General features: G+C 41.8%; 2 protein-coding genes across 2 annotated transcripts in view; one reads left to right on the forward strand and one right to left on the reverse strand.

The window, feature by feature from the left end:
- The window catches only part of LOC139696563 (tektin-B1), an 88,918-nt gene extending 80,699 nt beyond the window's left edge, over positions 1 to 8,219 (reverse strand). The window contains exon 1 of the mRNA XM_071595367.1: positions 8,115 to 8,219. Within this exon, the coding sequence (XP_071451468.1) occupies positions 8,115 to 8,219 (105 nt within the window). The remainder of the gene's footprint in view (positions 1 to 8,114) is intronic.
- The window catches only part of LOC139696564 (uncharacterized protein DDB_G0290587-like), a 496,865-nt gene that overhangs the window by 29,404 nt on the left and 441,552 nt on the right, over positions 1 to 25,909 (forward strand). The gene's annotated exons all lie outside the window — the stretch shown is intronic.

Here is a 25,909-nt window from a genome sequence, read left to right on the forward strand (position 1 = left end):
GATTTATCGCAGCCATGAACTGTTTTGGGCCACTAGTCATTGTTTGCCGTCGTATTTTATCATGTAATCCTATTGAAACAATAAATGAAACAACGCGTCAGTTGAAACAACTTTTAAATTATGGAATTTGACCGCGAAGTGGTTCATCATCGGTATTTCCTCCCTACTATTGGTTAACTTCTGCCTTCTATTCCTCTCTATTCAACGTTAATTCATCCTCATCTCCTGGATAACAGGTCTGTTTTACGTCCTTCTCAATCTGTCCTAGGTACTTGCGTCTTGATCTTCCTCGCGGGATCTGTCCTTCAATTTTCCCTTCTATTGTGTTTCTAACTTACCCATTGTGCCTCAAAGTATGTCCAATCCATGCAGTTCTTTGCCCTAGAGTTACCCATATGGTCCTCTCCTCTTGTGAACTTCCTCACTCCTCACTTCGCCTGCTCATTTAATCTTAAGCATTCTCCTAAGAAGGACACAAATAATGTGTACATGAGATTTATCCAGAAAATATAATTAGATTTATCCATGGAAAAGAAGATGCGGGAACGACGGAGGATTTTTTGGGGAAAACCAGTATTGCTGAATCGAGTAGTGTAGTGCATGAAAGGTACGCATTTCATTTAATATTTTTATGCAATTTTCTATTGTTCGAATCATGCAATGGGACGTTTATTTATATTGCCCTCAGTTCATGTCTCATGGGTCAAGTTTCCGCACCACATTTCGTCCGAGTAAGACGCCCAACGGACTGGTATGCGCATTATCTAGCGACTTCCTTTCATACCAGATGAAATTATGGTAAAGTCGGACAAGGCGACTTGAAAGGGCGCACTATAGTTCTGCTGTCGAGGAGTCAACGATATTCCTCCCATTTGGGGCATTGCGTCTATTTACGTAAGGTACTATTGGAACCCCTTTTATTTGTCTCTCTACCATTTCGCGCCAAATCACTTTGTTTCTAAATAATCACGCCTTTACCTCAAACTCGTTTCTGATTGTCATTTGCATACAACTTGAGAGGGAAAAAATCGAGCCTTCCCTAAACTACGAGTTCTCGTACGATTGTCGTATGATTTCATGATAATTTCACTTCGGAATCATTATTATTTGCCATGAGTTTTACATGGGCGGTGTTTAAAATTCAAACTTCACAGTCGGTTTATAATTCTCCGTACCACCAGTGGTTTCCCAGGAAGGCCCAATTCCTTAAAAATCACACAGCTTGAGTGAAGCTGTAGGTGCTCAGAGACGTCCCCTTGAATCGAACCCGGGCCATCTGAGTCCATATACGCCCCAGCCCCCCTGATACAACGTAGCCTCCAATGCTATACTATATAACGTTGGTGGGACACTTGGAAATTAGAATTAAACTTGAAAAAGAGCGGAGTAATGAATTTTTGGAATAAGATCAGTTCCCTCCCGAACGCCTTCTGCATCAGGAACATCGAAATAGAAAGTGTAGACTCGATTAAATACTTAGGCGTTACCCTCACTGACAATAAATTACCGTTTATTAGAAGAGTATTAGGGAAATGTGACGAAAAGGTTGAAGGTAAACGTCATCTTTCGCTAGTTATGCCTCATTTAGAATATTCTGCTAGTATGCATGTGTGGGATCCTCGTGAATTCGGATTTATTTCCGAATTAGATCGCAGGCATCGTAGGGAAGCTAGATTTGTAGAAAGCTGTTATGACAAATTAATTAGCCTATCAAGATTATTAGAGGAACTAGATTGGGAATCACTCACGGAGCGAAGCTCAAATTACAGATTTAATTTTATTCGTAAATTTGAAGATGTCTTCAGCGATGTTGTTGAAAATTTACTATCAACCCCATTTTACTATGGTAGGAGAAATTATGCAAATAAAATTAGAAAGATTAAGTGTACAGGTAGAACAGACGAATTTAAGATGTCATATTTCCCACGAACGATAAGGGATCAGAATAACATTGTCCGACCGCGCAAGGTGGGAAAAGTATTTTGGGTCAAAAATAATCTGGTGTGTAATCACCCGCTGTCACACACCCTAGCGGTAGCTTGTTGGGCACTCTGTATTAATAAAAATCAATAGTACAGCACTCTAACTCACTGGTCTACCATGTCAATGTACGCGATACCATAATTTACATGTATAAAGGGGAAGGGTCATCGTGTACAGTTACAAATTCTTGTGAAAAATCAATTTTGTAAAAGTGTACTGGAACCTAGTACCTGTTTTATTTCTGATTAATGCCAAATGCACCATATGTACGGGATTCAGTGGATAGATCGTCTGAAAACTGGTGCGTTTTCTCAGGTGTGGGAACGAGAGGACTGAAAAAGGGTGTGTCTTCGGAGAGTGTGGCCGAGAGGCAGCCGTGAAGTAGATTCCAATGCCCTTTCGTTCCGAATCTATCAGTGGTGCGATAGCTCAAAAACACCTCCGGGCAATCGGAAGGGGTCATTGCCGCGGCCATGAGCCGTTTTTTTCGGTGCTAATGCATATATACGGAATGGTCCACCGAGCATCAATCAAAAGAAAAAGAGTTGACCATAATTCCTATCGGCGGAAACGTTACCTAAGAAGCCCCCAATGTCTAAACAAAATAATTCATGGTGCCTTTTTTTATTTAAAAAAAATATCGCTCTTGGCCCTGCCATCCATCTCGGGCAGAGTAACACCGTAAAAGTTCCCGGGAGAGACGTTCGTAGGGAAATATTGTAAATCATATCGCCCACACACACGCACAAACACAAGTGCGCGGCTCCTCTCGCCGTTTCCCGGCGAGTTCTCTCTCTCCTTCCCGAGTCCTGGGATATCTCTCCGCCCTGTGTCGTCGTCTCCGGAGCTCCACCTTGTCCTGCTAGGGGGAATCAAGACTCGTACTGATGTGCGTGCGACTTGTGGTGGGCGCATTTCCGCTTTCTTGGCACCGTTGAGTGGGCAGCATTATGCATCGGCGGGTCACGTTTCATTTGAAACTAGGACGTTCTGAACGCGTAGGATCGGGGAAGAAGGCCTCTTCCAAGTTCGGTTCGTTCTTTATTAGGCGAAGTCACAGTTAGTGACGCCTTATATCTAAGCTCATATCTCAGTCTTGTCACCATCTAGTTATTCATTTGGTTTTCTCAAATGGTGATCTATCTAAAATGCAATTAGTTCTTGAATCGAGTTTGGGGGCTCAGTTTGTGAAGGGGTGGATCACTAATCTACGAATAAGAAAAAAAAGGTTCGCAGCTGCTGCTGCGTATCAGTTTAATGTATTATTCTGTCGAAGTTGTTCGAACCCGAATTCCCTGGAATGAGCTGGTAATACCAGTTTGTTATTAAACTTTATCTTATTAGTTTTTTTTGGAAGAAGCAAATGAAATAACTCCTTGCTGCATTAATCGTGAACTCGAACAGATGATAAAACTTTATTCAGATTACCGTAAGAGCCAAAAGCAGGCTAATAAGTTATCATGTAGACCATGGAAATCTATTAGATTTCTTTCCATGCTTCATTGAGCGAACTTCCTGGCAGAAGTGCGGTAAAATGCCATTAATATCGAAATATGCCAGACAAAATGCAATAAAATTGTCTCTGATAATCTCGTACCTCTTCGCTGTAGGTAATTGTCACAGAATTATTTTTTGGCATATTGGCAAAATTCGGCTATCAGTTAACCTTCTGTTAAAACACGTGATGAAAAGCCTTAAATGCTTTAATAAAAGAGTTAGTTCTGAAGAGAAAGGCCATATATTGTTGATAAATCCTGAAAGGCCAACTCATTGTTGATAAAAAAAATAATTTATTCGCCCATTAAATATTAATTTACAATGCATAATCTGAGAGTTAGTCGTAAAACCAAAAATAAAGCACATCCCATATTTTGGGACTTTTTTTTAGTGTGATAAATTGGAGAACTAGAAAATTTTCGGTCGACGCCCAACTTTTCCTTCTGTGACACTCGATCTCATTTATCTTTACTGCCCACACTTTCACCTGAAAATTTCTCATTTTCGTTTTATTTGAAATTTGTTGGCGTAAGCCTTTTCCCCAAAACTTACGCCTACTCAATTTTTTCTCAAAAACCCTATTTAGTTATATTTTTTAAAGGTACATACTGAATCTTTACAAAAAATATTGTTCTCCACGACTGCTGTTTGAGACAAATTTTCGCTCAGCCAATGATGTACCAAATGCTTGAAGTCCTACTTATCACATCCCGAACAGAATCACCACGCCAGAAACGGAACTCGAAGCCGGAAAGCTTTTGATTAGCTGATGTCAAAACTACCAGACATTTCCTATCGGTTTCATATTTCATCCTTTATTTTAAACCACACGATCAAAGTAGTAGGAACGTAAGGAGAAGAATTGCGCTAGGCAAAGAGGGTTTCACAAGGAGGAGGGAGTTGATGACGGGGACGTTGAGTAAGGATGTTAAGAAAAGACTGGTAAAAACTTTGATGTGGAGCGTAGCTATGTACGGCGCGGAAACGTGGTCATTGAACCAGGAGGATAGACGTAGACTGGAGGCTTTTGAAATGTGGGTGTGGAGAAGAATGGAGAAGGTGAAATGGACAGAGAAGAAAACAAACGAAGAAGTACTTGGTATGGTGGGGGAAGAGAGGGGTTTGCTGGGAGCAATCCTATGGAGGCAGGAAAAGTGGATGAAGAGGGTATTGACCGGCAGTGGGATGTTGAAGACTGTAATTGAGGGGAGAATGTTGGGCAAAAGAGGAAAGGGAAGGAACAGGACAGGGATGTTGGACGGGATGAAGGGAGGAAGAAAGTACTCAGAGCTGAAGAGGGGCCTGATGTAAAGTAGGATGTTGTGTTTTGCTAGGGGTTACAAATTATTTAATTAGTAATTATGCCCATCCAAATACCTACCTTAAACGGTAGATTACCTTAAAAAAAAATTTTTAAGCAAGTACTTTCAAACCGCTGTCTAGGCGAAACGGACTTTTCGTGGCTATAAAGAGGAAATTAATCATATGCACCCTACGGTTGCACATTTATGCCCAGTTATTTATACCATCAAAGGGGCGTGGTGTGGAAGGGGTTATCAACCACAGAAAAAGTAGTGGAAATGTAAAATTAATTTGAAGGAGATCTTTTTTTTAGCGAGCGTTGAATTTTCCGAGAGATACACGAGAATATGAAACTATCAGTTTGACTGCATATCTCATCTTATTCTGCTTAGGATCCCAAGTTAAGATCCGTTTTTTCTTGTCATTTTTCTCTAAGCTGACCGATGTTGCTCTTTTTCTCTTACCACTCTGCTCTTTTTAATGCGCCCCGACAAACAATCTCCCCACCTTACGTGTCTTCCATCTACCTCTATTTCTTAGAACTTTAAGACTCATGCTCATCATTTTCTCTCCCATCACGCATACGAGTCTCTCTCTCCACGATGTTTCACGAGTTCCAAATCCAAGCGTTCCATTGACTTTAATTTTCTTCCCAATTGGTGTAATTTTATGGGCTTACTCTTAGTATTTTCATTCCTAATTCAACTACTTCATTTTAAAGCCCACTCATTCATCCGAGCATTTTCGTTTTGTTTACTTACATGCATAGTTCGGCCGTATTTTTCGTGACTGATATATTCAATATTATCGTTATTACTGCCCGACTTACCAGAAAGCCTTGGATTATTTCCTCTTTGTGTTTGTGAAAACGTATTGATCTCTTTGCAAAAGACGTACAAGTATTTCAGTCCACGGATTAGTTGACTGCCGCCGCAATCTTTCGCCCTCACCAATGTACACGCACCCTTGGTAGCGCTGCAGTCTTACGTCCCTTTTTTATTTGACCAATTAGTCTCATCCTCGTGGGACCAATTGTCATTTCAGTTCCACTCTATTACTATTGTAGTTCAACCATTTCACTGATGGAAGAAGGCATTTCATTTGTGAATGAAATGTTTGTTATCATGTTTACAAGAAAGATAAAGGTAGTGGTTGGTACTGAGCAAGTGCTGTTCATGTGCTGAGAATTTACCCTTGTCTTCCTGCTTCTTTGCGCTTTGATCTACATGCATATACATAGTAGCGACCCGTTGCGAGTTCCCAGCGTCGTGGGAGTTTCCTGTTTCGAGGCATCTGTAAGTGTAAGTGACATTCCCTCTGCGGGGAGAGAGATATTACGCGTCGAAAAAAGATCTCTCACTCTCACTGCACTCGCCCGTCTTCGTGTAATTCCCCCCCCCCCCGCTTGCTCCTATCCGAAGGATAATATCTCACTCGCTGACATTTCCCATAGGAACGACGCAGGTGTCAACTTATTTTTTTCGTGCAAATCACCCTCGTAACTCCTCCCAAAATTCCTTTACCTCTGCGCCAATGCCGTCCAATTAAATGTCGCAGCCGAGCGAGCGACCCAACGCGGTCGGGAGCTGTCCCACGCGCGCACGGGGTGAATAAAAAAGAATCCACGCCAACCCTCAATCCCTCCCGTCCGCCCGCCGCCCTCCCCGTCGCATCGGTCAGACCATATTCGTCCGCCGGCCGAGCGTTTTTCGAGACGGGGGCGGTCCCACCTAACGACTCAAACGCGGCCGGATGCCTCCTTCACGTTTCCATCTCCTTCCACTGTATTTCTTTCGGAACTCTTCATCAATAAGGTGGCTACGGCATCGCGGTCACCGATTTCAAATAGTGTGAAAATTTCAACGTAGCATCTCTCTTAAGTACACATCGTCAACTGACATGAATGAGTAATGACGTTACCGAGCTATTTTTTGCATGATTATTCAATGAAGTTGGTTTGTCCATCATCAGCTGGGCTCGGAAATCTATATCCATCGTGATCTTCCGCATCAGCTGTGTAACGAGGACATGGGTGACGGACGAGATGATTAGGAGGATTGATAGGTGGAGGATTTATTTCTATTTGGGCGAAATTGAGACCTAGTGGTCCATTCTTCCATGTAACCCATCGTCGTGTACATATTATAACTGCAATAAAATGTATAATTACATGCATGTTTACACTTGTACATATACACAGTCACAAATTCATTATGCACAGATTTGTACATGAAAAAGAAAAAATGTGTATGCATGCATTCATACACATACAAATATAAACACGTACATATATACGCTTATATATATATATATATATATATATATATATATATATATATATATATATATATATATATATATATATATATATATACACACACATACACACACACACACACACACTCACATATATTTACACCCACACACACACACACACATATATATATATATATATATACACACACAAACACACACACATGTATATATATACACACACACATATACACATACTTACGCATACACACGTACACATGCATATATACATCCACATATACAGGTACATGTATAAATTAAGGATATACCTACACATACACACGACGATAGACAAGAGAAAGAAAGGTAAGAATGTGCAATGACAATAGTACAAAACCACAGAATTCGGTGGAGGAAAGACAAAAACATGAAATGATGAAAGAAGACACTTTGCTTTTCCGCATAGAATTTCTTTTATTACGATCTAGGTTTCGTTACAAGGTAAAATCTTCAATAAATGGTCGTAATAAAAAAATACAATGTGAAAAAGCAAAGTTTCTTCTTTCATCACGAAATATTTCCACCGTGGTTACGCCTGAAGCTGTGTCATTTAGAATGTAAAAGGAGGTAAATGATAAATAATTGAGGAGGGATATAAATCGGTTGAAAGACTGCTAAGACGAAATGATTGACGAAATTCATCGTTTTGATTTTCAGTATTTAGGAAATTATGTGTCAAATTCACGCAGTCTGGCCGGAGTCACTGCAAGCCTTTTCTCTCTCGTTTCCCCCTCTCTCTGCACCGCCCTTCGTGGTGCTTGGACAGGGGGAAGTGTGGCGGGCCGCCTCCGCAGGCGCGGCATTCACGCGGGCGTAAGAGCGCTTGCTCTGGAGCGAGGACGGGAAGCGGCGGCGATGGGCGTATCCACGGAAAAGTTTCGAAAAAGGACTCTCGTGCGTGCCCCCGTAAAAGACGTCCCACGCCTTCCCCCTCCCCTTCAGCCCCTCCCCCTCTTTACCCCTAAATCCCCCCCCATTTTACCTTGCCCCCCCGGGATTCAGTGGGAGGGTCGACTTACTTTAGTTGGGTAGGTGTCGGGGAGTAGATAGTGGAGGCGGGAGGGGGCGGTGAAGGAATGCATGGCGGCCTCCTCCTCCTTTGCTTCTTCCACTTGCCCCCGCATCGTGGGGACTCATGCGATTCACATGAATGCATAATCCATAATTGACACTTTTGTATTTCAAATAAAGGAAGGCACCTTGTCCAAGAACGAGTTAGTGGGGGGCGGGGGGAGGCATTCAGTGGGCGGATTCGGGGATGGTGCCGTCTGTAATTTATGGCCATAGGGCCATATTCTCTACGATTGCCATACAATCATAGTTTTTTCGTTAGAAAATTGAAATCAAGAAGTTAGTATTCCGAAAGCGTGTGTGTGTGTTAATTATCAAGAGATGTATTCAAAGAATCTACGAGGGTCATCCGGAAAGTAGTACCCGTTCGTGCCGCATGAAGTGCTGACGACGCGAGTAGCCGCTGGACGAGGTCAGATAGCTTCAGTGGCTTGTCTGCCTTCTCTGAGCCACGTTGCGTGACGCTAGCATTGCCTGTGTTGTTTCTGTGATTGTTTACAATGTTTAAAAAAATTGAGAACGCCGCCAGTTGTGAAGTGAGGGCAGTGATTAAATTCCTCAATGCAAGAAACGTTCGCCCATGTGATATTCATCGCCAATTAAAGGAGGTGTATGGAGACAATGTAATGGACGAGTCGTCTGTTCGGCGGTGGTGTCGCAACTTCAACATGGGGAGGGGGAACACACACGACGATGAGCGTTCGGAGAGACCGTCTGTCATTACAGACCAACTGGTGAGCTCAGTTGACGAATTCGTGAGGAACGATCGGCGCGTCACAATTGATGACATCTGTGAGCATTTTCCCAATGTTTCTCGAACAATTGTTCATGAAATTGTTAAACACCATCTGCATTATGCAAAAATTTGTGCAAGATGGGTCCCTCGCGTATCTCAATGAGCTGGCGGCGAAGGACTATGCAGCAGGAATACAAAAACTTGTCACACGTTATGACAAATGCCTTAATTTGCTTGGAGATTATGTTGAGAAGTAGTTTAAAGTATCCTCTTTCAAATAAAATTTTTTATGTTTGTTAATATTTACTTTTGTGTCTTTATTTCACGAACGGGTACTACTTTCCGGATGACCCTCGTACATCCACGCATTACCCCACAAGACTCCGGAAGGGCGTGTGGCGGGGGGTGTTGAGGCGCCAGCCATAAATGCATAAATTTACGAGGGAATGCATTCACTGGTAAAAAAAATGTTCGCTCATAAACACAAAAACTCGTGCACGTGGATGCTTATATGCAGCATGAAATAATTTTAGTGTTTTACCAATTCGTTAAGGTCTTGTATTCAAGTTAATTCAATTTAATTACAGTTAATTTTAAGTTATCTACCATCACCTACCTAACCGACCTTTAATTACTGTGTTCATGTTTTATTAAAATATACTAATAAAAATTATTTTAAAATAATTTCCGCCATAGACATGCGATGATTTTGCCGTGATAACAATCTGGAGTAGTCAATCATGAAGCTATGTAGGACTTTGCGTACGTGAAGGAACGAAGACTCCACATTAGGCCGATTGCACTACGCAGCCTTGAATTAACACTGCAACTGCACGTGGCAATGGGACTACACGATTTGAATTACGCTCTTAGGGAATATGTTGGAGGAAGTGATCATTTAAGAAATTCAGTTTTTACGAGAAATTTCCAAGAAGTATGGTTATCGCTTTCACCTCAGTGTCCCCGCTTGCGAAACTTCTTGATACTCTTCTAACGTTGTCAGTCCATGGTAGTTACTGTGAACCATATCGGTACTTGGAAAGGCTTGAGTGGAGTCCCGTCATGGAATTCGTTAGAGAGCAAAAAAAAGACGTTAATACCAAGAAGGTGTAGACAACGCTGCTATACAAGGCGGCGGCGGCGGCTGACGTTCGCTTTTCTCTCTTCCAAGTCCTGCTGTCCTTAAGGAAAAGACCTCAGCCATTTCTCACTTGTTCTGTTCCTAATATAGGAGGATCTTCCCGCAAGTCTAAGAAAGTGTCGAGTCTTTTGGACTGCCGCAGAAATGGCTGCGAAAGCGTTCAGACACGATTTGCCTTTCATTCGACCCGCTGTTTCATCTTCAGGAGCTGATTTGTGCCATTGCTCTCCTTTCTGAAAATCTTTGTTCTAGTCATGGCGATGGACATATTTTCAGGGATATTCCGGTCGTTGTTTATTGTCATCCGGGGGGAGTTTTCTTTTGCAGTATTCCTTGGAACGATTACGATGTGAAACTATGCAACGCTTGGCTCTCCTCGTTGAAAAGCAATCTAATATTGACGCCAGGTTTCTCTCCATAGCTTCCAGCGCTCCCTAGAAATCCTTAAAACGCCAGATTAATGACCTTTGAGTAATGGTGTGAGTAGTTGTCGCTCACCTCCCTTCAACGTAACTAACTATTCCAGAGACGGCCAAATTTGCATCCATATATTTTACCCTCGTCTGCAAATTGCCGCCGAAGTAAATGAAACCTTGTGAAGTTTTGTAATAATCAATCCACGATCAATTTATTTTAGCAATAAGTGAAAACGATTGCTACCAGATCAAATATTAACGTTGGACAGCTTTCATGGAACTCATCGGGAAATGTCGGCAGATATAATTAGTATAAAAGTCAAATTAATATCTTGTTTCTTCCTCCATTTACGTGTATATCTTTAGGACTCATGTATGAATTAAATCATTATCAACTAATTTTTGTATCCCAGCTTTTTCAACATCTAGGCATAAGAAACGGTTCAATTTGAACCGGTGATGGATATTCCCGAGTGAGATTTATTGCGGTAGTCATTTCTTATATTATACAATTTAAATGGCTCTTTTCACTCGAAAGGTAAAATCTCCGCTATATGCGTAGGGTGGCACTTATTTTAAGGTATTTGCGATATCCAGCCCGAGATGCTTACTCGCTTAAATCCTAATTGTCACCTTCTTGGTGTAAGTTCAAAGAGTTGTATTAGTTGTTCGTAATGGTTATTCAAACATATCGTATGGTAATTCTGTATATTGGCTACTGCGTCACAGTGATGCTAGTTCATGACCTTGGTGGTATTCAATCGTTTGGTTTTTCTTTCGCGTGAATGCTATTATGTGTTGTTAATTTTGTTAGCTCTTTGTTCCGTTCCCAGGTAAGATGACATTAGTTGAAATAAAATTAGAGTAATCGTAGGATCTGTCCTCAGTTCTCACCAAAATACGTATTTTTTCTTTGCACACAATTTATCAAGGAAAATCAATACAATATGCCTTCGGCCTTTCTCGGGTGTTTAACATATTATGTCCTGGGTGTTCCCATCCACCGATCCATCGCGCATGTGCATATTTTTTAATTAAGCTTTTGTTTCGCAGAATGTGTTTGGTTAATTCCTTCTTTTCCATCAGGGACGAATCCAGGAATACAATGAGTGGGGGTAGATTATCCACGTGGATGGTGTAAGTCTCATTACTGACCCCTAAAAATGTTTAGGAGGGTTTGGAATTATGATTAATTTGATTTTCAAATGCTTACGTATGTAGTGCATGATCTCTTGAGGGAATTAGGAGTGAAATTTTTCGTTCACGGAGCTCATTATCTTGGTCTAAAGATTTCTTCCTCCAGGACATCGGATCACCCGCTCCCCGACACCATATCTGTCTCTGCACCCTCTGGTTGTGTTTCGTCTTCCCGTGAGCTTCCGTTTTCACCTTCCCTTCGAAGAAATTCATCATTAACGATTCAAAGGCTTTCTCTGGAGGTGTCATAAAATTGCCAGCATTTTCCTCTCAATGTACGACTTTCCAGCCTCCCCATTCTGAGAAGAGATGGGTTTCCTCTTTTTTTCGAATCTGGGTTGGCAACAGCGGAGGGTGGCAAGAATTAGATGGATGGGGTGGGAGTGGTGGAAAGAGTCGAGGGAAAAGAATTCTCGCGGAGAGCTCATGGCGTCTTATGTTATCTCCGAGAGAAACCACCCTCTGCCTATTCCTATCATCCCCCTCCGCGTCTGCCAAACCCCTTTCCACCCCCCCACCTCCACCCCCTCCACCCCCATCAACTCCGCAACACCGACCGCGTCTTCCCTCTCCCGCGTCCCGAAGGAAAGGAGGTTTCCGCTGAAGTGGCAACGCCTCGAGAATGTTTTTCTTTTCCTCTTCTACTTCTCTTCTTCTCAAGCGAGAGGATTTATCGGAATGAAATGAACCTGGCGATGAAAGCAGCCCTTCGCGGAAGCGTCTGCGTATCCTTTTTGGAGGAAAATATAGAGATTAAGAAGACACAGAAAGTGTGCGTGGCTGTAAGTATATATTTTTCTTCTTCAATTGAAGCAAGGTGTACGTGGATGAGAAGGCAATGGGGCTTGTGGGAGAAAAGCTTAAGCTCCTCGTTAGGTTTTATTTTTTTAAACAATCCCATTCTTACTAATCCTGGAAGTCTTTCGCGGAGGTGTGTAAATGGGCGAGAGATCTGAGAAATCCACTGGAATGCAAAGGGAGAAATTTCGTCTCGTTTTTCAGGATGAGGACGAGTGGAATGAATAAAAGAAGGCATAGACGAAACTGGAGGACAGAATGTCATTCAGTGATCTCCTCTAGGTGATGACGTTCCGTCTCCGGTCATCATTCGGCTTCGACACCATTAGCGTCAATGTTTTCTTCTGCTTGATTCGAAAGCTGGCAGGAGGAAAGCTATTTATCACGCTGTATTTATAACAATAATCCTGTGATAAAGCAGAGGAATGATTGTTTTTTTGCATTATTCGCCAGGTGTACAATTTCGAAATGTGGATTTAAAAAAATTAAAATTCGGAAGAATTATAAAAAGAGCTATTTAAAGCATGCTCCATTGCTAGTTACTCGTTTTTCCCATCTTTCGGGCAATTTGTGGATACCAAGCCAGTAAAAAAATCTTTCGCTTATGCCACGAACCATTCATCGAGCCATTTTTTCACATCTTTTTGGCGCATTTCAGTGTTCCTTACCTGAAACATCGAAGCCACCACTATTGAAACACCGAAACCATCGTTCACTTCACCATACATAAGCATCTCGAAGTAATAGCTATGATTCAGCACCAGTTTTCTTCAAATGAAAAAAATATTAATGCTGTCCGCGAATGCTCTTTGTTTGGTATGAATGTCGACATATTGAACACAGCAGCGAAGCACTATGCAAATAATTTTTTAATTTATCTTTCGTTCACGTCTGACACTTGTGGATGGCACAAAAAATGGCATACGTGTCAAATCTTTGTACCGCTAACTTCATTGTTGCACCATCTGTTGTCTGAAATCCGCATTGCAATCTTGTATACCTCGTAATATTATTTACATATATTTTGTTACATTTATATATTTATTTTTAGTTCAAAGATACTATTTTAATATATGAATTTGAGTTTAAAAATAGCAATGTTTAGATACACTAGGAACTTCACGATTTTAATTCTAATTTCGTGCCCCCTTTCGGTCATACTCTTCCCCAAGCGGGGATGTCCGCTTAAGTATGACTGTCGGTAAACTGTTACATGAATTTAGGTTGAATAAACCTTCCATAACTTATTTGGATAACCCATCACAGCAATTATTGGGTTTAGTACTGAATTCGGCGTGAGCGCGTTGGCCGATTTGTGGCTAATCTTAGGGCTAGATATTTTTTCAGTCCTGTTCGTGTCACGCCCCTCATCCCCCGTTCCCCGGGGTCACATCTCTTTCCTTCTCGGACTTGGAACGTTCGTGAAATAGGCCGGCGACGCGACGTCACTCGCGAGGTGTTCACAGGTGTCAAGGCATTATGTCACTCCTTCCTTATCGGCAGTAGGGAATGGGTGCGGGAGGTAGAATTGCGAAGGACTCTTAGACTCACGGTTTGCGCCAGGCCCTTGAGTACCGTTCGCCAGGACTTTTATGCCAGCAACATTTACGTACTCCTCGCACCGTTCCCGGCGTTTGTTTTGGATATCGTGTATAGCGGAGCCCAGGGAACGTCTAGTTCCTCACCACGAAGACAATATCGCGTAGCGTGCATCGGAGAGCACGTTCGTCGATCCGTGCTCGAATGTATGTTTGAAAAGTTCAAAGAAAGCCAGCAAAATATGTTCTCGGAAGGTACAAAAGAACAGATAGTGTTACGGAAATATTGGATACCCTGAAATGGCAGAATTTTAAAAATAGAAGAAAAAGGAGTAGGTTAGGCGTGATGAATAGAATTGTTAAAAATGACGAAGCGTGGGAAGATTTATGGAAAGCGATAGAAAAACCAAAAACCAAGAGAAAAAACGACCACAGTTTTAAAATAAAAATAAGAACAAAACAAATTTGAAAAAAAATATTCTTTTTTTTAAACAGAACTATTATTGAATAGAACCAGCTGCCTGGAGGTTTGTTTGAGCCCTTTCCATCAAATTTTAGGAGTTTCAAGAATAAGTGTAAAGCAGTTACTGGGCGATAAACTTTATTAGACAGTGATTATTATACTAATGTACTTATTAAAAATATTGCTGTGTGCGTGATGTGGACGATGTGAGAAGTTGTATTGCAAAAGTGAATGATGTGTTCACGGTGAGTGATTTTGAACGGTATATGAAGTTAAAAAAGTACGTGATTATGGATGTGGTGTGGCAATGGACGGTGCGTTGTATGTATTGTGTGAACCTAGCCTATTTGTTATGTTAAAGGTGCGGTTGGTAATCTTTAAGTGTCATTTTATACGTGCATTAGTATAAGAGCGTTTTGTCTCATTTCTATTCTTTTTGTGTATGTATGTATGTGCATTGTAAGAGTGACCGTTGACCAGATTTGACCATTGCCTCCAGGACAACTTCCTAATTGCAACTAGATTTATATAATAATAATGTGCACGGGGTCCGAAGTCCGCGAGCGGTTCACCACAGGCCATTTGCTTCCGCAAACAGTTTGTTAAACGGCTTTTACTCTTTCCGCCGGGGAGAGGTCGCATAAGAGGGATCCTCCTCCTCCTATCCCTCCATCTCCCGTCCCGTCCCCCCCCCCCCGGTCCCGTCCCGTCGTTTCAAATGCTCCGTGCGTGACGCTACGCGGCTCCGCGGGTGGGGAGCGATAAAGCTTGGATTGATGAGCGGAATGGTGAAACCTCGGGGACGGCCTTAATTGACGTAGCAAATTCAGGTGTTGTTTTTCGGCCATCGTAGAATCGTGTGCGACAGTAGTAAATAATATTCATGTCAAGTGCTCCAGCGGAAGTTTTCATTCCATGGACCGGCAAGGGGATGATGGGGGGTTTGCGTGATAAAAGGAGTGTAGCTAGGCTCCGACGTGTACCCAGTGGCGATCGAGGAGAGGGAAACTTGTTCGAGGGGCGTCCGTCCTATCTGCACGCCTCGCTCTTCTAATCTCTTGTACATACGTATTCCGCTCACTCCGCGCTCCTTTAGCCTATTTTTATCCTATCGTGCCATCGTCGAAGCTTCATGGTTCAACTCGTAGCTGACAGTATGGCTTCGCGTTAAAATATTTGCCCTCTCTTGATTTATATTTACAGCTTATCTTGACGGGTATACCTGATGTCCGACACTAAATTCCTGTTGTAGATAACCTATTAACCTCAGAAATGTGATATTCAGTAAGGGGAGTGGAATCACTTAGCATGATTACACCGTCTTTCTCTTGTGAAACCCTATGTGCTCCCTGGTCATGTGAGTGTTTTTTGTCGAGTTCCGACAAGCTCCCAACATAAGGAGGACCGTGATGATTTTCAAATATACATTTTTAACATGTTTTGGCTTGTTGAGGGGTACAATTATAACTAAAGGCTTTTCTTAACTTTTAATTTCTCCGGATTACTCCGTTGCTGGCTTAGAATGTTGACTGTAGAGTTTAGGGGGAAACTTTTAAGGAGACAAAGGTGAAATTCTCCCCACATGCTGTCGAATTTCAGATTTCCTATCAATGTAACAATTACGAATCGAAGGGGAACAGCGTCAATTTTCTTGGAAAATAACCACAGTGTCAATTCGACCTAATTCGACGTATTATTTACCCCAGATGGATGGGGCATGAGTTGAACGTATAACCGACGGAATGTTCGCCATTTCAAGAAATTAGAGACTAGATATTGAAGTGGGCTGGAACGTGAGTTAACTCAGTGGTATCTTATTTCGGCGAAATGAAATTAGAGCGAGGCACAATTCCGAACTCGATAAAAGTATTTTTTAATGTGGAATAACAAGACTTTAAAATTTCAACTACGTCGCCATTTATATATTCCCTCAGCTTTTATGGCGCTTGCCATGGGTGAAAAGGTTACAGTCAAATACGAAACCTTGTTGAGACCGATTTGTTTAACGCATGTAAGGAAGGCCAGGTTTAAATTAATCATGAAACTAGACAGTAATGGGTTAATTGGTTTAGTATGTCTTTCATTTTTACTCATTAACCTCGTTTTTTTTAACGGATTCACATCTCTTTCACGGTCAGTTGTATTTTCTTTTTCCTTTGCGGATCCCAAAGTAATTCCTCCGCTTCTTTTCTTTCGTAACTTTCACATTTCTCACTAGCGGATTTTCTCCGAGTCTTCTCTTACGCCAAGTATATCTCGTACACTTTTTCAACCGTTCCTGATCCATACGATGATACTCTCACACAGAGGTTTCTTTCAGATTTTTTAAAAATAAGTTGAGCAAAACTTTCTTCCTCCTTTTCACCGTTCGCAATGTTGACGTGGAGTTATCCTCTCGCCGCTCATGTGATGCGGACGACTTTCGTGCAAGCAAGGATTGCTCCCGCGGTGGATCGATGGCGTGTCTGACACATGGCAGACCCTTGATTCCCTTTGTGCCTCGCGAATCCCATTTCACCTAGCCCCCTCCCACCTCGAACCCCCGCCTGCTGCTTCATGCGCCTCGCCCAGACCTGGCGATCAAAGGTGCGGTCGATAATTGCACACAGACGGCCGCCACCAACCTGCGATTATCCCCTTGGGAACGGAGGCACAAAGGGATGGATGGCTGCGAGCAAGTACGGTGTATGGGTTTTGGTTGGACGGGGGTGCGTGTCCGGGATATACTACTTTCCATTGATTGATGCGTCAGCGAGAAAATTACACGCCTCTTCACTAAGGCATTTCGTGGAGGGACGGGCGCGGGCGCGTAAAGTAGGCATCGCGTGCGGGGTTAATTTGTGTGTGTGTCATTTTGCTTCGGAGTTGTCACGGGAGATATTTTAACGTGCCATTATCATATTTTTTAACTGTGGAAAACGGTTTGGGCGGCGGGTAATAGTTTATTATCTCCGATCGCTTTCTCATTTGCCTCAATTAGGCATGAATTTGACGCACAATCCTAGCAAGTATTTCTAATTTTTTCCATAATAATAATAATAATACTTATCTAAAAGACATGAGTCACAACGCAGTTAATGATAATTAATTCATTTAATCCAAAGACAGTTAAGTCAAACGAAAGCACTTTGGGTGGAGGGAAAAAGGCACACCTCGGAGGAGGAGGGAGTGGTACCCTCGACCTCCGGATTAGTCGCTGAGGACGTCACCCCGCCGACGCAAAGGTCGCCTTTTATGAATACTGCGTTGAATTTGGTTGCACTCGTTCGCCGTCATCTCTGCGTCGCTCTTTGACGCATAAAGTTTAAATTGCGTGCTAAAGGAAAGGTTGCACCACCCTTTCTGAAGAGTATGAATTACTTCATTGGAAATTATTATTTATAAGTGGTCAATTGCTGTTAATATTTAATCGAAATGGTCATTTTAATATATTATTTATTTATATATACCCTGCAAGCCACCGCCAGGGAGTGTGGCAGGGGTGAATACACTCAACAATAATTTTTCCCGAACAATGCCCATACCGCGGTCGAGCAATGTTATTATGCTCCCCTATCGTTCGTGGAAAAAATGACATCTTAAATCTATCAGTTCTACATTTAATCTCTTTAATTTTATCGACATGATCTCTCCTGTCGTAGTACGATGGAGGTAATAATACAATGTCAACATGATTTTGTAAAGAGAACTCCTTCCAATTTATGCAAGAGCTTCAATCTGTAATTTAAGCTTCGCTCCTTGAGTGATTCCCAGTCTAGCTGCTCTAATATTTTGGATACGCCACTAGGTCTATCATAACAACGTTTCACAAATCCAGCTCCTTTACGCTGCACGCGATCCAATTCGGCAATAAATGGAACTTCGTGAGGATCCCATATACTTGCGGCATATTCTAAATGAGGTATAACCAGCGACATATAACATTTCTCTTTGACCTTACCATCACATTTACCTAGTAGTCTTCTAATAAATCCTAATTCTTTGTTAGCTTGTCCACATATTCCCCGTATGTGTTTCACACAGGAGAGATCGTGGGTGAGGGAAACGCCTAGGTATTTAATTGAGTCTGCACATTCCTTTTCGGTGTTCCCAATGCATGAGGCGTTCGGGTGGGTGGATTTGATAGCCTGCTGAGAATTGTTGTCGTCGCCGACTCGACAATTCGATCAGTTGCATCGTGACGATTCGCGTCGGTGAAACTAACGAAATTTACAAATTCCAAAAAATGGTCTTGGTTTAATTCTTGATTATTGTTGGTGAAAATGACCTAAATCTCTTCGATGTTTTCGGGCTTGACTTAGTGGAAATCCATAGTCGGTGAAGCAAAAAAAAACAATGTATCTATCCACCTGAGCGATGACGCCTATGCGTTGAAACTAGTCTCAACTAACATAAATTTGGTGGAAAGATACATTTTTTTTTACTTCATGGGCCTGAATGTCATTGTGATGTGCTGAATTTGTGTTCATTCAATATATTCGGGTAACCTGTATTCTAATATATCTGCCGCAAAAGATAATTTTTAATACCCAGACCGCTAGCATCACTACTTCTGATCGTTTTATGGAGAAGAATATCAGATATATCCCAAAATCTTCGTTCATGACTCAAAACCAGTTTTCAGCACTATTTCCGTCTGGGAATGCGCCGACCAGTAATGCATCACGTCATTCAGAATGATTGTTGTTGGGCCTTCTTGGTTAAGTAACAAAATTGCTTTTCCGCGTTTCGGCCGCGACGTGTAATTAGAAGTCTTTGAAGGATATATGGATTGCTCGGCATACGGAAAGGCATGCAAATGATATTTTGCAATACGTTCATGACGGCATTGCCTCTTTCCCAACGATGACTAAATCAGCTCATAACTCATAGCCAGAGGTCGGGCTTACTAAGAATTGTCCCGTGTGTGAACTTTGCATTCTGAGTTGCTCCATCCAGAAAAATATCGATGACCTGATTCATGAATTGCAAATTCATCTTTTGGCTAATCGTTAAAAATAGCTTTACACAAAAATTCCGCTGCATGATAAATTCTACATGTATGCAAAATCCTAATTAAACGAATGTAGCGTATAAAAGTGACGAAAATACTTTATTTCTCTAAACTCAGTAGATGGAATTATTAAATTTGAAGTTTACGAAGTCGCTCGTTACATTTCATATGCTTTACCAAAATAAACAAACAACTTTTAACAACTATTTTACTACCCGTAAGGGCTTGAATTATTTTTCCAACTCTTTCATTTTTGGACCATACTTATGGGCTCTTTCATGACCACTCGACCAAAAGCTATTCAAGTACATAAACTGCCACTGCAAGTTTTTCGCGGTGCAGGTTTTTTTATCTGTTGAGGTTTTTCGTAAGTTATTCTAGAGCAATCGAACGGAAAACTGGTTTTGATTAGCGAGGACGGAGACTCATCTCATAGCAAAATCCTGAGGTGTGTGAAATATATTTACAGCACAGTGAAGCAGTCTCTCAGCCTATTTCATCTGCAGTTTCTGAATGCTAATATCCAGAAAAAAAACACATCTTGGGTAATCTCCAGAAGCATTATTCGGATTCAAACACGGAATGCTTCGTTCAGCAGCCGGGCCCTCAGACCACTAGGCGGACGAAACGTTGGTTGTCTCATATACTGTTAGAACAAACAGTCTACATATGCCTTTTGTAGAGCATGTTAGCACAACCTTCTTCAAAACATGCACTGTGGCCGCATAGTACTGGTGTGTTCACATTACTAGTAATCTGCTCTGAAATCGGAATATCATTTCCCCAATGTTTCACTCTCTTGAGGTGTCCACGATAAAATTTCACTCGCCTAAAAAGTTAAAATTTCGCCCCGTAAAATCCGGCAAACTCGGGAGCGGGCGGGGTCAGTGGGTGTAATACACATATTTAGATCTCTGTATGGCCATCCTGTTTAAAGGTCAGGATAACCGTCTAAAACGCCGCCCTTGTCCCAAAAGGGGAGAGAGGCAAAATTATATGCAGATGAGTCGGTCGATTCGTCGCACGTGCGTGCTCTGAGTTTGTCGACGCTAAGTCGTGCGTTTGTGCACCGCGCGAGTCCTCGCCCTTCCCTCCTTCATCCAACGCCCCTCCGTCCTTCCCCTTGTACGCCAACGCGCCGTGTCGTCCACCTCGCCCCAACTGCTCCGATACCTACATTTAAGAACCCCCACCTCACCCGCCGTCACCCACTCCCGACTGTTGTCGACCACATACCACCTCCCGCCCTCTCCTCCTCCTCTCTCTTTCCCTCCCTTCCTTCTCCTTAAGGGCACACGTGTTGCGAGTGTGCATGTGTTCATTCTCATGCTCAGCTACCCCCAAATTGCCCCCCCCCCCGCTTCCCCTCTCCTCACCTTCTTCTTACTGCACTTCCCTTTATACATCCCCGAATAGGTTCCTTATAATGACGGGTATGAATGATTCGCTCGAGTATTCGGTGCCACCGACTCATTTCTCGCTCCTTCCCTCTCCGTAACCCACCTTCTTGTAATGTATTTTTTATTAATTTTTATTAATTTATGAACACACTGCTAGCCACCGCTAGGGTGTGTGGCAGGGTGTGAATACACACCAGAATAATTTTACCAGAGCATGAACCTACCGCGATCGAACAATATTATTATGATCCCTTTTTCGTTCGTGGAAAAATAACATTTTAAATCTATCTGTTCTACACGTAATCTCCCTAATTTTATTAGCATGATCTCTCCTACCGTAGTACGATTGGAGTAATAGTACATTTTCAACATCACTGCTAAAGAGACCCCTTCCAATTTATGTAAGAGCTTCAATCTGTAATTTAACCTTCGCTCCGTGAGTGATTCCCTGCCTACCTGCTCTTAATATTTTGGATACGCTGCTAAGTTTATCATAGCGAAATTTTAAAAATCTAGCTCCTGTACGCTACAAGCGATCCCATTCATTCTTGTCGGCTGTTGTCATAGAGAGACTATCGTAGCAATTACTGGTTCGCTTTTGCAATTCTTTACTCATTGTTTCTTCATTGCTTTACCTTGCGGTGAACTAATACACTTGTCAACATTTTCACTGAGGTACCTTAAGCGACCAGCGAAGGTTCCCATTCTATAAAATACCGTGAATTCTAATGGTGAGGTTTTCAATGAGAGCAGTATATGGGAGAAGTTAACAACTTTCAGCTGCTGTGTTGTACATTTACACAATACCCCACCAGCTGCCGCAAGGGTGAGCGGCGGGGAGTGTTACTTAAATAGCCATCCATTCACTTATATATTTGTTTGTAAGTGTGTTTGAATATATATAACAGCTCATATTCAAGAGCACTTGCAAACGTACACACTTGTATATATACTTGATGCAATGATTGGTGTTTTTGACTGACGCATTACCTACGAGTATTTGTCTTAAAGTTAATATAATCGGAAGCTAGCGGTCGAGTTTTTGATGACTGCGTATTGTGCGAAGGAAGAACGAGTACTAGTATCAGTCGCTGATGGCGTCTTCAGTATTCCTCTTATTTTATCCCGTTGGCTGAGTCTTTCAATGTAATTTGATGCCACAATAATTGCCCCTTGTGTCGCAAGAAAAATCAGGTGTTCTGTACCTCTGTACCTGTAAGTCTGTCTACTCTCTTCGAGAATTAAGAGGCACCCAATAACCTAATTCCTTCAAGCACACGCGTCAACTTATTTTTTCTGGTAGACATTTTTAAAAAAACCTAGCTGATTTTCTTTGAACCTTATCATCATCAGTATTTCAACCCTAGGATTCGTTTACTGCAGCTACTGCATTCCACTCTATGTGAATGCAAGGCTGCATATTCTATGGAAAATAATGAGGTAGATGAAGTTTTCTCGGGTCTTCCACCGGGTCAGCGAACTTGCGGAGTTGATTATCGACTACCATGTCAAATGTTCCGAATGGATGTTTAATTTCAATAAAAAAACCGGAGTTGATAGCTATGAACTTTCGGGTCATGAGTGAACATCATCAGTTAATGGAGTTTACGATCCAGATGTTTTCGAGTACGTATTCACGCGATCCATTAAATGGCGGCGTCCAAATATCAAGGCGTGGGCGTAATTTTCGAGATGTTGAATCAGGTATCATTCGTCCAGCCGCTCCTAACCTTCATTGGTTAATACCATTTTGACATTTTGTGTTTCGGCACCCTCATCGTTGAGGTTGGTCTCCCGCGTCATTCTTCATCGCGATAGTCGCATCACGCTTTGACGTCAGTGCCTCTTCTTTTTTTTTTCCTCCGGAGAGGGAGAACGCAGCTGCTTGCTACCCGAGTTTCCTCCCCCGCAGGTCGAGGCAAACAGCCTTTGGTGATGGCCAGGAGGTTTGTGTTTCAATTGGAGCTGACAAATTAGTGAGTGAACTTGCTGAATTTCTCATTAGAAGTCAACGACAGTGAGAGTACTACCAAATACGTATGCAATTCATTCAGGGTAATCTACTTATTGAAGGTTTGGACGTTTACTTATGACTTAATCTTCTGCGCATCGCATAAACTTCCTCAAGTTTGCCCTTCGTTATTGCCTTCTTCAGTTTTCCATACTCTTTATCTGCTTTCGTGCCGTTGATAAGCTGCTAACAACTTTCAGTACCCCACTACATCTCTATGAACATAATTAGAGCGAATAAGATACCAGAATGCTTGTAATCGAAATCCCTCAGGAGTCGGCTCGACATAATAAGTATTAAACTACAAGGTAGGGACGGCGCATGGTTATGCTACTATATTTATATATTTTTTTTTGCAAGTTCCCCTCACCTTTCCCCATCCATTTAAAAAACCCTAACCCCCTCATCTCTTACCCTTTCCTCCTGGTACTGCACCCCCTGCCACATACCTTTTTGGTGGCTCGCAGGGTATTGATGTAGATGTAGATAACACAATGACTCCTGTTCAGATCATCTCAAACAAAGAAAACGGATTACATGCATTGCGAGTTTGAAAAATCACCATTTTGGTTCGCATCTGTCGTTGGACTGATTCAAGACTAAAATTGCGTAAGAAATGATAACTACATATCGGTTTGTTTTACATGACCTATCTACCAATCCAATCAAGTTGCTTTGAATGCTCTTAATTCCACAGTGTACATCCGTCCTTTGATGAATTTTATTATCTGCACATGGTGAGGCTGAATTACGAGTGTACATGTACATGCTATTGTATTCGATACACTTTAAATAGATGTGCTGTAGGTCTTTTCAGCCTTTATATCAGGAGTTCTTATACATTTAGTTCTGCATAATATGATAACTGATGGCGGAGGTGGCGTTTAGAAAATATACTTCATCGCCTACTCTATTCCTTCGCTCCGAATTCGCGGCACGCGTAGATGATCCATTACTCAAGATCGATTTCCAATTTTTCCCCTGACTTTTCGTCAGAGATGGTCGTCAAGACAAATTTCACGTCTCTAGTCCACCGCAAAGTCCTCTTAAAGATTTTAGGCCTCATGGATAATATGCTGACAGTACATTTATATGGGATCCTCGTGAAGTAGGATTGATTATCTATATAAGACACGTGTAGCGTAGAGGAGCTAGATTTGTAAAACGGTGCAATGACAAACTGAGTAGCGTATCAAGCTTATTATAAGAACTAGGTTGGGAACCATTCAATGAGCGAGGTTTAAATTACAGATTTGATTATGAAGAGTTTCGGTACCTTTAAATAATAATTATGCAAAATATCACGTATGTTTTATCTTCCCATTCTGGAATTTGCGATTACAGACTGTAGGATCCAAAAGAATGGATAATTAAAATTTTTTCAATATTCTTTTTTTTTCTTCTGTAGTTCCATCTGTCTATCTGCCTTCATGATAATTTTAATTTCCAACTCTTGGTTCACTGGACAGTGTTTAAAAAAAGGTGTGTCGGACAAGCAGACGCCAGAATTGTAAATTAATTAATGGCGTTTTTGAAATTTAATGGACATTGCACGGACCTCTACGCTGTGGTGAATTGATGTCCGTTTGAAGCGTGGGGAAAATGCTGCAAAATTGACGATTTGGAAGAGTAATGGAATTTGCATGAATGTTCTTTGTTCAAGGATGTTCAAGTACACGACATGGATATAGTTAACACCGCGAAGTATGCACTTATGCAGGAACACGCTGAATGTCATGGGAAAGTGCTGTGGAATCAACAAAAATCGTTCGCGGTCGTACACGAATTCAGATCATAGTAACTAGTGCAAGGGAAAAATCTGGTTCGTTTTGTTTCTTGGCACACGAGTAAAATTTTCATTTTAATTATTATTGTTTTCATGAGCGTCCTTCGATTTATGAAATACATGTGAATCCTGGAGCATAAATTCTAATCTATCACCGTATTGCGTCATTGGATACCCATCGTCGTCCTTCGAATTATGATTGAGCGAGCATTTAAAATAACAATAAGTAATTCTTGTGCGTGCCTTTGCGCTCTGCCAACTTCATGGTCGCGGTCGACGACTATTTGCCCTCAATGAGTGCGTCATCACACTCCGTGATACATCCGAATACGCCCTGACACAATTATTAGTGTTCCGTGAAGTCAAATATTGACTCTCGGATGGTTATTCATTAACCAACTGCGCCAATAAATACGCGTTCAATTTCTTTGCATACATCCTTGCGATTAAATGTTGGGTTAGTTTCGCAACATGGCCTTTTGGAAAGGTAATCGAGAGGAATGATAATGTAAAGGATTAACAGAGAAACGAAGGGAAGATACCTGTGTCAAATATTATTGACGCTAGTTCATAAACTGGTGTGTTCGGTTTTTCCTATTACAATACAGCACATGCAGGGTGTTCCTGAATTCTCGTCCATGGATCTCACCGAGATGAAGCTTATTAGCATAATCTTTTATTTATAATAATAAATAGCGGATAAAATTTTCGAAGGCCATATAGTTAAGGAGGAAAATAAGATTATAGTTTAAGTTTCAACTTTATTGAATCTAATAATTGAAAACAACCGAAATCTAACATAGATTAAAATGCAGTAGAAAATAGCCTTGCCTTTTAACGGAAATCGTGTGAATATGATTTAGTATTCACAGGCGATGTGAAACCTACCGCTGTAATTACGAGTAAGAAAGTGATTTTCCAATGGGTGGAGCACTTGGCTACTGACCGGAGGCCCGGGTTCGATTCTGGGTTATGTTTCTGGGCATACTGCTGCATTCATCCAAGATTTGTGGTTTTTTGGGTACCAGATACACCTGGGCTACGATGGGCGGCACAGGGAAAGGAACTGGTCCCCCCCCCCCTGAAGCCGTGAATTTATCAGGGCTTTAGGTAAAACTAGTAGGTGAGCTCTATCCCCACCTATCCGATCAATCGTCGAGATTAGTACTGCGGTATTGGAATATTTACGGGTAGTCTCGGTATTGAAGTAATATTCCGATGACTTGAGTGCTGTAAAGCTTAGTTTGTATGCTCTGATAACGCT

Source organism: Hetaerina americana, unplaced genomic scaffold (genome assembly GCF_022747635.1).
Source record: "Hetaerina americana unplaced genomic scaffold, ioHetAmer1.1.p SCAF_7, whole genome shotgun sequence".
NCBI lineage: Eukaryota > Metazoa > Arthropoda > Insecta > Odonata > Calopterygidae > Hetaerina > Hetaerina americana.